The sequence below is a fragment of the Glycine max genome, chromosome 10 (assembly GCF_000004515.6).
Source record: "Glycine max cultivar Williams 82 chromosome 10, Glycine_max_v4.0, whole genome shotgun sequence".
In the NCBI taxonomy this organism is placed as follows: Eukaryota; Viridiplantae; Streptophyta; class Magnoliopsida; order Fabales; family Fabaceae; genus Glycine; species Glycine max.
Genome location: NC_038246.2, coordinates 25,769,993 through 25,786,278, shown reverse-complemented (window position 1 = coordinate 25,786,278; position 16,286 = coordinate 25,769,993). Strand labels below are relative to the sequence as shown.

Genomic DNA, 16,286 nt, shown 5'->3' with positions numbered 1-16,286 from the left:
TACGGTTCATTGGACTTAATTCATAAGTAGATGAGGGTGAAAAAATGCATCTAGTAACAGTTGTCAGCTTCTTGTGCCTTTCATATGTTTAATGGTGGATTCACATGTTTTGTTTTTTTTGTAAATGTGAAGGAATTTGACAAATGCCGAGGTGTCAGGGTCACTTCCTCCAACTCTTGGCCATCTAAGTGGACTGGAGCATCTGTATGGAATGTTGCCCTTTTAGTTCAAATATTCAAACACAAGTGATTTTTTTTCTAACAACTGAATCATGTCACTTTTTCAATATTTGCTTATAGGTGGCTTGGGGAAAACAAACTCTCAAGCAGCATCCCTGATTTGAGTGGACCGAACGAGTTAGAAACTTTTTATGTGGCCCAAAAGATGTATTATTCTTATGATTTGTTTGGGTGTAAACTTCTCTAGAAATTCTTATATGAGAAGAAAAATAAAAAAAATATGAAATGATCAACTTCATCTTAGAATAAATTAGTTAAAATTAATTCTTTATTAGTTAATTTCTCAAAATTCTCCAATATAATTGCTTTAAAAGATAAAAAGACATTTACAAATTAGTTAATGAAAAGTTAATTTTAAGTTATGAAAACATTCCATTTTGTTAGAAACTTGTCTAAACAATTTCTGAGGTTTCTTAAATTGTCCAATGTAATTAACTACATCTTTAACTTCCTTTTTTCTTTGTTAAATCTAAGGCATTTGGAGAAGAATAACTTTGAAGAACCACTTCCTCCATCAATAAAGAAACTCCCAAAACTATGTGATATGTAAGATTTTACCATTTCAGAAAACCACTAAAATGTTTTTCTTCTTTCTCTCTATGATGCCTTAGCTAACTTGTGTGTGCTCTGTGACAAATGGTGATTGTAAAACCAATGATTCAGATTTTGAGAATAAGTCACCAAACACTAATCAAAACGAAGAGAAGTGAAAGTAGTACAAGTAAGCGCAACACTATACTTTTGTATCTATGTTAATTATAAGTAACATTAATAGAGCTCCTCTAAAGTTCAGAAATTACTAACTATAATTGTGTGTTTTCGATTTCAAGGTGGCTCTAGAGATTCATCAGTAATAAAGAGCACAAGGCCATTACAAATTTGGTAGGTTTTGTATGTGATCGGAGAGGCTTTAATACAATCATAGTGTCTGATAGGATGAGAAGTAATTAAGTGATACCTTATACCAATTCCATGATTTTTTTTTTTTTGTGTATGACACTGACAACTTTTTTCTTGTCATGAAAGACATATGAAAGGGAAATCATAGAGAAGTGATCCCAATCCAACCATAACACATGTCGAAAGACAAGGAAACCTTCTCCACACTTGTCATTGGCACCAAAATTGTGCCTTGAAAAGCTTGATTGAAGAATGGTGTGAGAACAACAACTTCAAACTCCCTAAAAAAAATACAATTCTTCAGGTAAAGAAAGTTTTCCTATAGACAACAAAGAGGAAATTCTATCCTTGGTTGGGAGTCTATCATCTATTCATTTAGAAGAGCAGAGAAAAGCACCAGAGAAGATACGTATGCTATCAAAGAAAAATCCTGAGAATAGGGTTTTTTTGGTTGCAGATCATGGAGGAATACCACCATTAGTGCAACTCTTGTCATATCTAGATTAAAAAATACAAGAACATGTTGTGACAACACTTTTAAATTTATAAATTAATGAGGGTAACAAGAGTGTTATATTCATAGAAGGTGCCATTCCAGCTATCATAGAAGTGTTGGAGAATGGGAGTTGTGTGGCTAAGGAGAACTCAAGAGCAACTTTATTCAGCTTGTCAACTTAATTGATGAGATTTAAGAGATTGTTGGTCAATCAAATGGGTTCCCTACTTTAATGGATTTATTGAGGAATGGGACACTAACAGAGGGAAGAAAGATGTTGTTACAACTCCTTTTAACTTATCTATCAACCATGCAAATAAATGTAGGGCCATTAGAGCTGCCATTATGACAACTTTACTTCAATTGCTAAAGGACACAAAGTTAGGCATGATAGATGAGTCACTCTATGATTTGTTACTCCTTGTATCAAATTCAGAAGCCAGACAAGAGATTGGACAACTTATGACACTAACTATTAATTCAACTCCAAATGGGAAGTTGTCACTGACTACTAATTCAACTCCAAATAGGAAGTTGTCAATGTCAATGCTAAAAGATAGCATCTTAAATTAAGCCAAAAGGATAAAGTGTTGTTTGGGTTGTCCTTCTACTCAATGAAAAGCACTAGTTCCAAATTAACAAGGGAGAAGCCAAACCAAAAATTTTCAAAAGCATGAAAAGTCTAACAAGCCGGCAAATCCAGGGCTAGAAAAGAAGTGATATGCTATCATTGTGGCAACAAGGGACACATCAAAAGACATTACATCTGATGGTGCATCTGATAGTGATGTTTACATTATCTATGATGATAATTGTAGCATGTCATGATTTTAATTAGATTATTGATTATGGAGCCTTACTTCTATGTTGGTGATTTTGGCACAATAAAGATGGAGAATCAAAAGGTATGCAAAATTGTTGGTATAGCTTAACACGTAATGTTCAACCAAAATCCAACTTAACCACCAAAAGTAATTACACAAAAAAAAAACCATCAACAATAATGACACGTAATGTTCAATCAAGAAAAAAAATTTTGCATTTCTTCGATCAACTTAAGGTCAAGATGCTATTTTGAGAGGTTTAGCGGGAACTTCGTGAGAAAGTTTCCTTTCCTAAACGAAATGTGTACCTAAAATGTTTTAAGTCAAACCTTAAGCAACTAACGTATTCTTCAAGACCACATAAGCAAAGAAAAAGGAAAGCTTACTGAAGGAACACATTGACAAACAGTTGCAGGTCACTACAACTCAATGGCGCAAACGTCAGCCTAAGGCATGAGAGTGAGGTCACGACACAAGGCTGAGGTGAGGGTGGTGCGAGAGGGGTTCCTTTGGTGGAAAACAACACACAATGGACGCTTGAGTGATGGATTTGTGGTAACATCAGACAATGGACAAAAGAGTGAGGGAGGATTTCGATCTAAAAGTGAGTGCGGCACAGAACAATCTCAAAATTACATTATAAATTTAAACTTAACAATGGTGTATAAATAAAACCATCTTTGTATCTCATGATTTCTAAGACAGATTTTACCAAAAAACCGTCTTAAATAACTTTCACTTAATTTCAAAATTGCCACTACCTCGCCTACTAAGATGGTCTTATAAGTAACCATCGTTGTAGACTTCATTAAAAGAGTTTTTAAAAACCATCTTCATTGGAGAAGCGGTACATTTACGTAAATGTCACCGCCTAACCAACTAAGATGGTTATGTCGCGATCATCGTTGAAGGTGCGTCATGAAAAAAGGTTTTTTTTAGTAGTGATCCTAGGGGACTTGCATGGGATACTGGTATACCACATATAAGTCCTTCAAGGTAGTGCTCATACACACCTCAAGAAGACATTGTTTGTGACTTTTAGCACTATTTCCAACATTTAGCACTGAATGCAAAATAAAAATAAAATGCACAAGAATAAAAGAATGTTTAAAGTCCATAAAAGATACTAAAAATTTTCCCTATCACCTAATCAAAATTAAAGACAATTGCATTAAAAAATAAAACAAAAAATCAAGAGAAAATTGGTTGAGGAATTTTGTCAAATACTTGGTATGCGCATAAAATTAGAGTAATTTCAATGAGAGAAATTGTAGGGGTTTAACTTCATTAGACTTCCTAACATGCAATCACTACATATTCCATTTCAATTAAGTTTATGTTATCATCAACCCACAATTTTATCCCAACCTTAATTCCTTAAGCGAGAGGACCTAAATCTCTTGATTATACTGCATTAAGAAAAAAGTATTTATAGATGACTAATCCTATTTAGCATATCCCTAGGCATACAAAAAATTAGCTATCTTCTTCAGTTCACAATCCAAAGAAATTTCCCAATTACAATTGGAATCATAAACTCATGTAAATAGGTTGATTTGGAGAAAAACAAGCATTAAGAATGGAAGGAAAACAATAACACTTCTTTATTAAATAGAAACAATGTAGGAATTACATAAAAGTAGAACCAATTACATTAAACCCAAATGAAAGACGAAAGTTAGCTATTCATCATAGCCGTGAGGGAGAAGCTTTTGAGGGAGGAACAATGGAGGATGAATCCAAACACGTCTCGGGTTTCTTTGTCTCTCTCAACTCTTAAAAGTACGGAACCCTAGACTATGATAAAAAATATTCTTTAAAGCTATGACCTAAATAAAGTTCAAACCCAAAAGACAATAGAATGAAAAATTTAAATAAAAATCTCACATGTCATAGTCATAGGTGTGATCAAGTTCATGCATCACGCCCCCCATGAACTGTTCTAACAATTGAAAATCAATTTGTTCAGCTTTTGATCATGGGTGTGATCAGTAGGGGTGGGTAAGTTGGTTGGTCCACCGCGCATAAGGCCCGCTTGTGTAAGGTCCGTCCGCGTAAGCTCGCATTGGCAGCGAACCGGGTCCGCACTCTTACACGGAATTAATACATTGGTCCTCCCCCGCCCTGCGGACCTTGAGGGCCTAGTTAAAAAACTGTAATTTCAAAATAAATATATTTTTTCTCTTAAAAAAATAGTCAATTACACTCAATTATATATATATATATATATATATATATATATATATATATATATATATATATATTAAAAAAGTCTTAATAAATCTCCAACAAATACTCAATTACAAAAGTTTTAGCACAACCAAATGAATTTTCAACATAAATGCAAAGAAGTTCTCAATTACATTCAATTTTTATTATTGTAGTTGTAAATCGGTTTGCGAGTTTGAGGGTTAACCCGCAGACCCCATGGTCTAAACCTGCACAGCCTGCGGATTATGCAGGATGGGCCTAAAATCCTACATGGTCATGGATTCTTTAAAAATTTTGGTTTGTGACCCGCGCAGACCTGAACCTGTTTATCCACCCCTGTGATCTTTTCTGATTTCTTTAGCACGGATAACTCTTTTCTTCTTAGCTTCAAGGCTTCCAAAATTCTTCTAATGTAGCTAATTGTGGACTCTCCTTTGCATGATCCAATGCTTCAAAAAAATTCCTACAAAACATAAGCAAGCAATCCAAAGATCAAACGTATAAGGTATAAACTACAAATCCAAAACAAATCTAGCTTTTATTCAAACTTGACTAATAGAAATGCCCACAAACATAACTCAAAAGCACAAAATATGTCACACAATTATCCCTAAACTACTAGAATTTTTCCTAAACTACTACAAAATATAAGTAAAAATGACAATTATGAGTAGCGACCAAGTAACTTTATTGTAGAAACTTTAAGTTTAAGCAGAAGTGTTGACCTTAGTCAACATGGACATAACAGATTTATACCTAACCAAACTTTGAGCCGAGGTGGCAAGTTACATATATTCAAGACTAGTATAGAACAAATGTTATTTTATATTTATTAGAAAATAATCAGTCAGATAAATTATATAATATGATATAATATTTTTTATAAATAAACCATTCCCGCAAAGGCGCATACATTAGCCAGTTATCAATGATGAAAATTTTAGTTGAAGTACCGCATTGTTTTTCATGAAAAACAATTTACGTAATATCTGAGGCTGCATACTTTTAATGTTATTTCTTTGCATGAAATTAAAAGTGAAGGTTCACTTTTAATCTCAATCAAAATAAAGAGGTACTTATAATTTTAGTTTCTAATATGACCCAACGCAATATACTGCTACGACACTATAGTTTATATGTTTGTTATATACACGGATTAGGCAAAGAAGCAAGTTTCAGTATCAAAATATTAGTAATTACGAACTGTGACATAGCAAAATAAACTTTTTCACAATCAAAATCTATTAAATATTAAAGATTAGGTCAAGACAATGCTTGCATGACAATTTTTAGGTGCAGAACCCCTTGTGGTTATTGGGAAATACCCAAGTTCCACGCTGTCTAAAAATAAAGCCAAATTAGAATATATAAATGAGGAGCAACCCTCACCCCTTGAGCTAACTTTTGGGATTGAGTTAGGCTTCTCACATTCATTCTAAGATGGTAAGAAGTGGTAAGGGCATGGGTGGGTGTATGTCAAGTCCCATGTTCAAGATCAATAAAAAAAGGACCACCCACCAAGCACTTCTGGGGGTGTATTTCAAGTCCCATGTTCAAGATCAATAAAGAAAAAAAAAGGGTCACTCACCATTCATTGTTCACCCATCAAGCCCAAGAAGTGCTGGGCGTGCGGGAGTGTATTGAGAAATATCAAGTCTCACATCGTCTAAAAGTAAAACCAAATTAGAATATATAAATGAGGAGCAACCCTCACCCCTTGAACTAGCTTTTGGAATTGAGTTAAGCTTCTCACATTCATTCAAAGATGGTAAGAAGTGGTAAGGGCGTGGGTGGGTGTATGTCAAGACCCATGTTCAAGATCAATAAAAAAGGACCACCCACCAAGCACTTCTGGAGGTATATTTCAAGTCCCATGTTCAAGATCAATAAAGAAAAAAAGGGTCACTCACCATTCATTGTTCACGCATCAAGTCCAAGAAGTGCTCGGCATGCGAGGGTATATTGAGAAATATCTAAGTCTCATATCGTCTAAAAATAAAATCTAATTAGAATATATAAATGAGGAGAGATTAGACTTCTTATATTCATTCTGAGTGATCTCTACTGGTCTAAATCTAAATAATGTTAGTTGACATTAGATAATGGACCTATAGAACATTGGAGTAGAAATTTTTTACAATAAATAATAACTCACTCACTTCACGTGAAAGAGAGAAGAAGACTATTTCGCTAAAGATTATTTTCTTTATCAATTAAGTTGCTTAATTTGCAGCTTCTAGCTACTTCTTTCAGTTCGTGTAGTAAATTGGACTGAATTTTCGCAGGGTGAGCACTTACAATTTCAAAAAGGTGAAGTTAATTAATTTGATTAATCTACTCATAACCAAAAAAAGTCGTTGATTTTTTAATATATTTTCAATAACTTTTTTTTCTTTTTGTTACAAGCTTTTATTGGAATATTTTTTTTTCTTCTTGTTACGAGCTTTTATTCTAACAGTTATTATCATCAATTATTATCATATTGGAATATTTTGCATTCATATTCCACACTTTTTGTAGATCACTTTAGTTGTAGAGGAGGAACTTTCTCGACCAATTGTTTGATCTGACTTGGTCTAACTTTTTCTCAAAACTTAACATGCATTCTTGTTTGCTAGAGGCTTTTTTTTTTTTTTACTTTTTTACAAAAGTGGTATTTTAAAAAAAAACTACGTACAAAATTAGTGTTGCATGAAAAGTATTTACAAATCTTGGGTTGTTCAATCACATCAAATGAAGGAGATGTCATCTTTAATAATGGAACTTTGTGATTATATTTTTTCGCTAGTGGTAGGTGTTATTTTGAATGGTGTTTTTCATTTTTCCATCGTCAACTTTTTACATCGGTTATATTAATCGATATAAAAAATGTTTCATGTTCTCTATTGTCTCACTTTATACATTGATTTTATCTTCTACTGATATAAAATAATTATGTTAAAAAATACTTTTTATATTTATTATAAAATAATAGATGTAAAAGTTGACAAAAAATAGAAAAAATGTCACTCAAGAGTTACATCTCCCACTATCCCACTATAGGACAGAAAATAAGCACAAGCTTCATTTAAGATGGAACCTCTTGCATTTGATGCGACATAAACATCCCATGCATGATTGATAAATATTGATAAATACTTCTCATGCAACACCGGTTTGATATATAATTTTTTTTTAAATACCACTTTTGTTATAAAAAAAAGTCAGCCTTTTTTCCATTATTTGGTGAAGGTTCAACCCAAGGCCGATCATGAGAATTTTGGTGCCTTGGGCCAGCTGAGAAAATGATACTCTCATAATCATTTGAATATGTTTAGATTTTAATTGATATTATTTTATATTTAGGATATTGTTTAGATTTAAAGATTATATCTATAAATTAAGGATTGGTGTCTTCTTTTTAAGATTATGATGCTATAAATAGAGATTCTTGGGATGATAAAAGAAGGAGTCATCATCCTAAGTGAGAAGGAAGATCATGAGAAGGAAGGATTTATAAATTTATCCAGAAAACTTGTGATCAATATAGAGATAAAGACCTAAAATCACGTTAAGAAAATAAATTGTATAGATGTATGAATGAGGATCTGGATCACATTAACAAAACAAATTATGTGAATAATAAAAGGAGGTCCAAATTATGTTAAATAAAATTGTGATTTTTTTTATGGTGTTGCCTTTTGTTTCATGGTATGTTTTTCTCCCACATAAATGATTGTCTACATGCAGTAGATCAGTTACATTACTCTAAGAGGATAAACAATCGAGAGTTGCTTATTGAGTTAATTATTTAAGAGTTTTTTTTCAATGAATCCTATCTCTATTTTAGACTTATGAATTTTATTAATTTTTTCTGTAAATGAGTTGTTTAAATGGGTCTGATTTTTTTTATTATTTTAAAGTTGGTTAAGAAACACCATATTATCCGCCTAAGTGGTAAATTTTGTTAAACAATGTTCTTAACTTGAAATAACTATTGTAAGCAACAACATTTAGAATTAGAGACGACCTAATTAAAATCAATTATCATTGATGAGTTCTTTTTATTTAAATTAGTAGGGTTGTGCCTCCAACTTAAAAATTCCGAAAATAGATTGCAAAAATGCAAATGAGCTTTTAGTACAAAGGAAATTATTTCGTGTTCCGGAATCACCATTTCTTGAAATCATGAATCATAAATCCTGGGAAATCGTAATTCCTAAGAATGACTAAGTTTATTTTTGGTTTGTCATAAATATTTTTATATAAGTTTTTTTGGTAATATAAAATTCACATAGTATATTTACATTAATATTCAATTATTTATCTCATTAAATAATTTAATAAAAATAATATGATATTTTTATCAAAATAAACTTGATTTTTAACTCGAGAAACTTAATTAGGGGTATTTGTTTCACAGATTTTTCTTATATTCCCATAAATGTTATTCTTATAAATATAATATGGGAATATCATTCCCCTCTATTTAAAAAAAATGTTTCCATGGTTACTTTTTAGTATTCTTGGAAATAGTTTTAAAATTTTAAAATATTTTTTAAAGTAAGATTATATGTATATTACACAATAAATTTGCACATTTCCATGGGAATAATACTTTTCTACTATACATGGCAAGAAAATCCGTGTCCGTGGGTACCCGTTTGAATCCGTCCCGATTTTGACGGGTAATATCCAAGTTGACCGGGTATAGGTTTGGGTTCGGGTTTTCCCCGATAACCAAAAGTCAGATATGGGTACGGATATGAGATTATTACATCCGTCCCGATCCCGAACTCGGACTCGCCCGGTCACTTAAAATTCTAGAATTTTTGCATAATTTAATCAAAAGGCCTAGAAATTTTATTACTAGTTAATTTTATTTTAGAATTTTTACATAATTTAATATTCTTTTCTTAACGATTTTTGTAGACACATGTGCTATAATAAATTTATTGACATATAAGTAATTAAAAATAAATGTTTAACAATCAATTTATTTTTTCTAAAATCAAATTTTTAATATTTTCTTTTAAATTTTTTTTTCTAACTTGAATCGATATGGGATGGGGCCGAAAATACCCGATACCTAACGAGTACAGGGATGGGATATAATAAATTTTAACCTGTCGGGTATCGGGTATGAGGATATGTTGAGGAGTCGGGGTGAGAAATTGGGGAGACAATACCCATCCTCGTCCTGTCCCATTGTCATGTCTATTTTCTAGACCTCCTAATGGAATATAAATATCAAAAAAGATGGTAAAAAAATAGGAAATTATGACATTCTTATAATTAAATAATACCCGATAATACTTTTTAAAATTTGTAACAAACATGAGGATGTATATTTCTATTTTCCTATTCCTGGGAACCCATTAAGAATTCATGAAATAGACGTTCCCTTAGATTCTCACCTCCCCCATTGGAATATTTTCGTGGACATTATTTCCAAAAATTTATCTTGTATCAAATGCCTCCTAAATGAAAAGGGAATAAATCAAAAGATAAAGACAAATGTAAGAGAATTGTATTAAAATTTGGTTAATATGTACACTCAATTAATATATATTCGACGGTTAGGGTGCAAAATCAATAAATAGAGAACTAATGTAGCCATTTTTTTCCTGGTACAAAGCACTACACTAAACCATATATTTGTAACACATAAATTTTTTTAAGAATGTGTTTCGTAAGATACTTCCAGAGCTTATAGGTGGATTACCAACCCTATCCATCATGTTGTTTATCTAGCCTAGTAGACATGCATAAGCTTATTTTCTAGCACTTGCAACTTCGCATCACTCATTCTTGCAAAAGTGTTGTAAGGATATCTGATGATGCTGGAGATATAAAGTTGACATTAAGAATGAAGGTTTAAGAGTGAAGGAAAATGTCACTTATTTGATTTTTTTTCACTAATATTTTTAATAAAATTAATAAATTAATATTTACTGATAAAAAAGAAAAAAAAAACATATCTTATGCTTTTTTCCGTTTCCAAACCAATAAAATAAAATAAAATCACGGTCCCAAACTGTATGTTCCAACAACTGCCCTACGGTTCCGGGCCACGAACTCCCATTCAATAAATTACTTTTTAGTAGCACCTTTTTTTGACAGAATTTTTAGTAGCACCTATATCTACCTATTTAAGAAAGAAAAAAAAAAGATCATCAAATTTATTTTCATTTAAAAGTATTATAATAAATCTCACTCTTTTTGGCAAATGTATTTGTAACTTGTACGGGTATCGTATGCTTTCTTTGGTGTTGTCAGATCCTTGATGCACGTAACATATTGGTCATTAATGAGCTTCTCCATTGAACTTGAAAAAGATGCAAGATCTATGGTGATAATTAGTTAGAACATTCAATCAATTTAATATGGTCTCAAACAAAAAAAATGTACCTATTTAAGAGTGAAAAATAATTTTCATTAAAAAGTATAGAATAAATTTCACTCTGTTATCTTGAATTTTATCAAATGATAAAATAGTCTCGTTACCAAAAAAAAAAGTGATAGAATACTGTTTTCAATCCGAAATGAAATGTTTCTCCTTGTGGATTTTTTTTTAATTGTACTTTTTATCCTGAATTTTTTAATACTTGGTGTAATTTATTCTCAACAAATTAATTTATGCGCATTTTATTTTTTATTTTTAAGAAACTTTTAGATTTTACTTTCTATCATTTTACTTCTAACATAATTATATTTTTACCCCTAACTTTTATTATTTTTTGACAAATTTTACACTTAATTTTTTATTTTTTTGACAAAATTTACCCCAATTTTTTATTTTTTGATAATTTTTATGCTTATTAATGAATAATTGACTGAGATAAAATTCACACATTTCTTAAAAGTTAATGGTAAAATATATCAAATTAAAAAGTTCAGAAATAAAATTCTCTAAAAGTTAAAAATTTTAGGAAGAAAAAGCAATTAATTCCTTTTTTTTTTTACTGCCGTGAATAATAATTGGTCTGTTTTAAAAGCCTTATCTGGTCTTGCAAATTGATACTTGTTTACACAGTTTCTAGCAATGAGTTCAACTTGAGAAAATCTAAATCAATCTTTCATATACTACACTAACAAACTTTTTTGGACCATCATTGGGGTTAATGACATCCATATGAAGTCGTTTTACAATGCAGACCAAAAGGTTTTCAACATGATTTGCGAGTTTCATTATGTATCATATACTCCAGCCCCTTTTAATTAACATGTGTTACATGTCACAAAAGTATAGCATCAAGGATTTGAAGTGGATGGATAATCCACTATGCATCCATCCAAGTAAGAACATTTGTTTATGACTTTATGTCCTACTAATCAAAACACTAAAGTCTTATCATTATGAATAAATTCAAGTACAAATACAAGGTTGCATATTCTTTAAGTGCATATTCCTAACAAACTTGTTCAAACCAGCAAGGCAAAACATAAAATCAGAAAATGTAATGCTTTTTCAAGAGCTTTCCCTGCTTTCTGTTCCATTGACCAAATGGTCCCTGATAGGCTTGAGATGAAAAGAGTTGAAAGAATGAAAGCCTACTCATGTGCTGGGTGTTTCACATAGAAAACTGACAAAAAAAGAGTTCCCAATCTAGAAATTTTGGATTTCTATTCACAATTTATGCTTCATAATCCATCATTGTGTGTGCCACATGACATAGGACCCACGATAGAAGATATGCCACTCACTCCACTACCACCCTAAGCATGGATTCCATCCTCTCTTTGTCCCTGCACATGCTGATCAAGTCCAAGTACTTCATAGAATCATTAGGTGGGAGCCCCTCAAGAAGGAACTTTAACAACCGGCCATGTGTTCCTTGCATCACAACAAAACAATGCTCTAATGCATCCTCCTCCTCCTCTTTGCTCAACCCCACTGCTTCCATTATTGGAAGTAATTCTGAATCCTCTTCCATGAAGTGTTGCTTGCAAAGTCCCTATGAACAAGGAAATCGGGGTGGAAGAAATCCAATTCAGATATCAAACTCTTGATTCAAAAGATGCTAATTGTTGTATAGGATATAAATGAGATGAAAATAGAATGTATGGTAGAGAGGAAAAAAGGACAAAACCAAAATACAATTCCTTATGCATAGTGTGTTGTTTTTTTAATTAGAATTTGAGTTTTAGCTCGTTAATCTGCATAGTAAAGATTTGCATTGAAGGATTATGCATATTACCAAGGTGAAACTCTAATTCTAATTGAACAACAATACAATAAGCACATAAGGAACTCTAAATTGGTTGTCTTTGAAAAAATGTCCAAATGAGAATGTCACAAATATAATACTACCTCTAGTTTTTTTTATAAAAAAAACAAGTGATAATATAAAATACACTATCACAAGTCTCTTATAAAAAGAAAGAATTGGAGGTAGTAATTTCTGAGTTGGATCTATCACCTGTAATGATTTGAGCCTATTAGAAAGGTTGTACAAAGTCTCTTTGTAATTGAGGCTGCGTGAGTCTAAAACCTCAACGGATTTAATAATTTCTTTGATGCCATTCATGATTGGTAGGTCCCTAGCATGTTCCTCCTTTGCAGCTTTAGATAGCCCTGCATTCACCCTCAAAATCAAACAACTTTAAATACAAGCAAACTACTTTTATCTTAACGTCTAAAATGTATGCTGCACCAGCCAAAACCGACACTTTTACGCTATTATATATTTTTTTTCTATCTCTGCTATTAAGCAATAACCAAAAATAATCTCTAAATAGATTGCTAGAAGATCCGATGTTCCAACAAAATATCATCTTGAGAAAACAAAAGCACGTGATATACCAACTCAAAAATTTCATCACATGAAATGAAATCTTATATTCCAAAATCCTATGACTATGGTCTTAGTACTTAATTCTCGTGAGTCTTCCAAAAAACTATCTTATGTTATAGTCATGCAGATAATTATGCAGCACTTTAGCATCTGGGTGCTAGACTTGCTATTATTTAATTTAATTTCCATACAATACAATCATCAACCAAAGACTCAATAAACTTTTCAATAAATATTTATAAAAATAAGAAGTTAAATTCAACTTACATATTTTAACTTTTACATGTAACTTGTTAAAAAAACACTAATTTCTTATTGAAAAATGATATGAAAAAAGTTTATCCAACATAAACCAACTTAATTACATATTAGACCAAAATCAATTAACTCTGGCGAAAATAAGGATTTTTTTTTTGTTAAAATAAAATTTGTGTTCTTTACCTCGATCAGCACTATCAAAGATAGGAAATAGAACTCTCTCTTCCATTTGTGCATGTTCCAACATCACCTCCAACAACTGAGAGTAACTTCTCCCAAATTTCACAACCTCCATCTTCCAAGTCCCCACCTTTGGATCAACGGCCCTCGTTCCGCCACGTGTCGCTAGATCCTCCGCCCACCCCACCATCCTCTCCAAGTGCCAAGTCATGCTCTTATGCTGCAGCCGCGTCACCCTCACAACCAACGACGTTTCCTCCTTCCCTCCGCCGCTCTCCGCCGGAGGAGGTGGCGCCGTCTCCTCCTCCGCCAGGTCGGGGAATTTCAAGTCTATAAACCGGAGCAGCGCGTCGCGGGACCCCGACGCGACGTCGTGTCCCACGTGGAAAACCACGGGAACCGCCGCCTCAGATCTTCCGCCACAAAATGCTGTTGGGGCCTGCGGTGGTGGTGCGGCGGCGAGGACAGGGTCCGGGGGAACGGCGTTGTGAAGGACCGCGAAGCGAGTGTATGCGGCGAAAATGCTGTTGGGGGAGCCGTGGAGGCGCACGGCGGGGTACACGGTGGCGCCGCCGTGGGGAACGATCTCCGCCGTCAGCTTTTCCGACGTGCGCAGACAGTTACCCATTTGCAAAAGAAGAAAAGTTTGCGGAGCACGAGGTAGGAATTAGTTGATATTTGCAAAAAGGGTGTTGGAGTATTGGTGGAAGCAGATTTAGAAACGAAGAGCGAAGAGTGAAGAGAGAAGAAAGAGGGTTTGTTTGTTTGATGCGTGAAAGGAAGTGAAAGCGAGATGGGAGAATGGGTTTATGGGAAGGAGAGTGAGTTTAGTAGTGTGGGTTGGGGTGGCTTGAAGGGGAAGCGATGAATCACAAACGTGGATAGAGACATCTCAGTTTCACTGATATATATCTGGAAAGATAGAAAGAGAGTAGATTCCCTCCAGTTTCATTTATTTTATTTATTATTAGGGGCAAATGAGACACTTCATTATTTACAAAGCAATTGAGATTCACATGATAGGGGACACTTAAGTATAATGTCCATATCTCCAGAGGGATAATATTTTGTTTTTCCCGGATAAACAGTAATGAAAAAAATAATTGAAGGTAAATTAGAAATAAGAAATATGTACATCAAAGTAATTATCATTATAATAATTATAGATTATTATTATTATTATCAAGAGGAGAAGGGTGTTAGTAATATATTCGATCCATTTGTTTAAATTTATTTTAAAAATGTTTTTTTAATAAAATAAAAAAATTTAACTTTTGAATGTGTATGTCTAAAAAAAATTCTTAAAAACTTTAAAAGAAACAAATTTTACATGCTTTTAATATCTTTAGGAAAACATTTTTTAAATTGTATTTTTAAGTTTAAACAAACAGGTCAATTATTGTCTAATGTCTTTTAATATATTTTGTGCTATTGGATAATGTTGATGAAAAATTATATAATTATGAGTGGTGTTTATTAAATAAAAAGTCAAAGATGAAAATATTATTATTTTCAACAAATATTAGTTAAAAATAAAAAGATGTATTCAATGTAGAAGCAAAGTTTCATGGAGAATTAAAGGTGATTCAAAGGTGTTTTGATGATAACAATGATGATAACAAAAGATGATGATAAGGGTGATGATAAAAAGCTCAAAGAACAATCAAAGAACAACTCAAGTGAATTAAGAACAATTCAAGAGTTCAAGATAAGAATCAAGAAGAATTCAAGACTCAAGAAGAAAGTTTAGAATCAAGAATTAAGATTAAAGATTCAAGATCTCAAGAATCAAGATCAAGATCCAAGACTCAAGATTCAAGAATCAAGAGAAGGCTTAATCAAGATAAGTATGAAAAGGTTTTTCTCAAAAATTGAATAGCACATGGTTTTTCTCAAAACATGTTTACCAAAGAGTTTTTACTCTCTGGTAATCGATTACCATATTGTTGTAATCGATTACCAATAGCAAAATGGATTTGAAAAAGTTTTAAATTGAATTTACAACGTTCCAATTAATTTCAAAAAGCTGTAATCGATTACAATGTTTTGGTAATCGATTACCAGGGCCTTTGAACGTTGAAATTCAAATTCAAATGTGAAGAGTCACATCCTTTCACACAAAAGCTTTTGTATAATCGATTACACTAATTTGGTAATCGATTACCAGTGTTTGTTTCTGAATAAATCAAAAGATGTAACTCTTCAAAAGGCTTTTGACTTTTTCAAATTGGTTTTAAGTTTTTTTAAAAATTATAACTCTTCTAAATGGTCCTCTTGGCCAGACATGAAGAGTCTATAAAAGCAAGACTTTGATTTGCTTTTCAATACACTTTTACACTTATTCAATCAATCCTTTACAAGCCTTGAATCTCTTTGAACTTATTCTTCTTCTTTGTACCAA

At 32.4% G+C, this 16,286-nt stretch overlaps 1 protein-coding gene across 1 annotated transcript; it reads right to left on the bottom strand.

The window, feature by feature from the left end:
- Window positions 1-11,981: 11,981 nt before the first annotated feature.
- On the bottom strand, window positions 11,982-14,793 carry LOC100816759 (uncharacterized). Its single transcript, XM_003537188.5, has 3 exons — window positions 13,889-14,793; window positions 13,073-13,227; window positions 11,982-12,607 (listed from the first exon to the last, which is right to left on the bottom strand). Exons 1-3 carry the CDS (start codon window positions 14,511-14,513, stop codon window positions 12,353-12,355), a joined length of 1,035 nt encoding a protein of 344 aa, XP_003537236.1. The 5' UTR covers window positions 14,514-14,793; the 3' UTR covers window positions 11,982-12,352.
- Window positions 14,794-16,286: the final 1,493 nt, after the last annotated feature.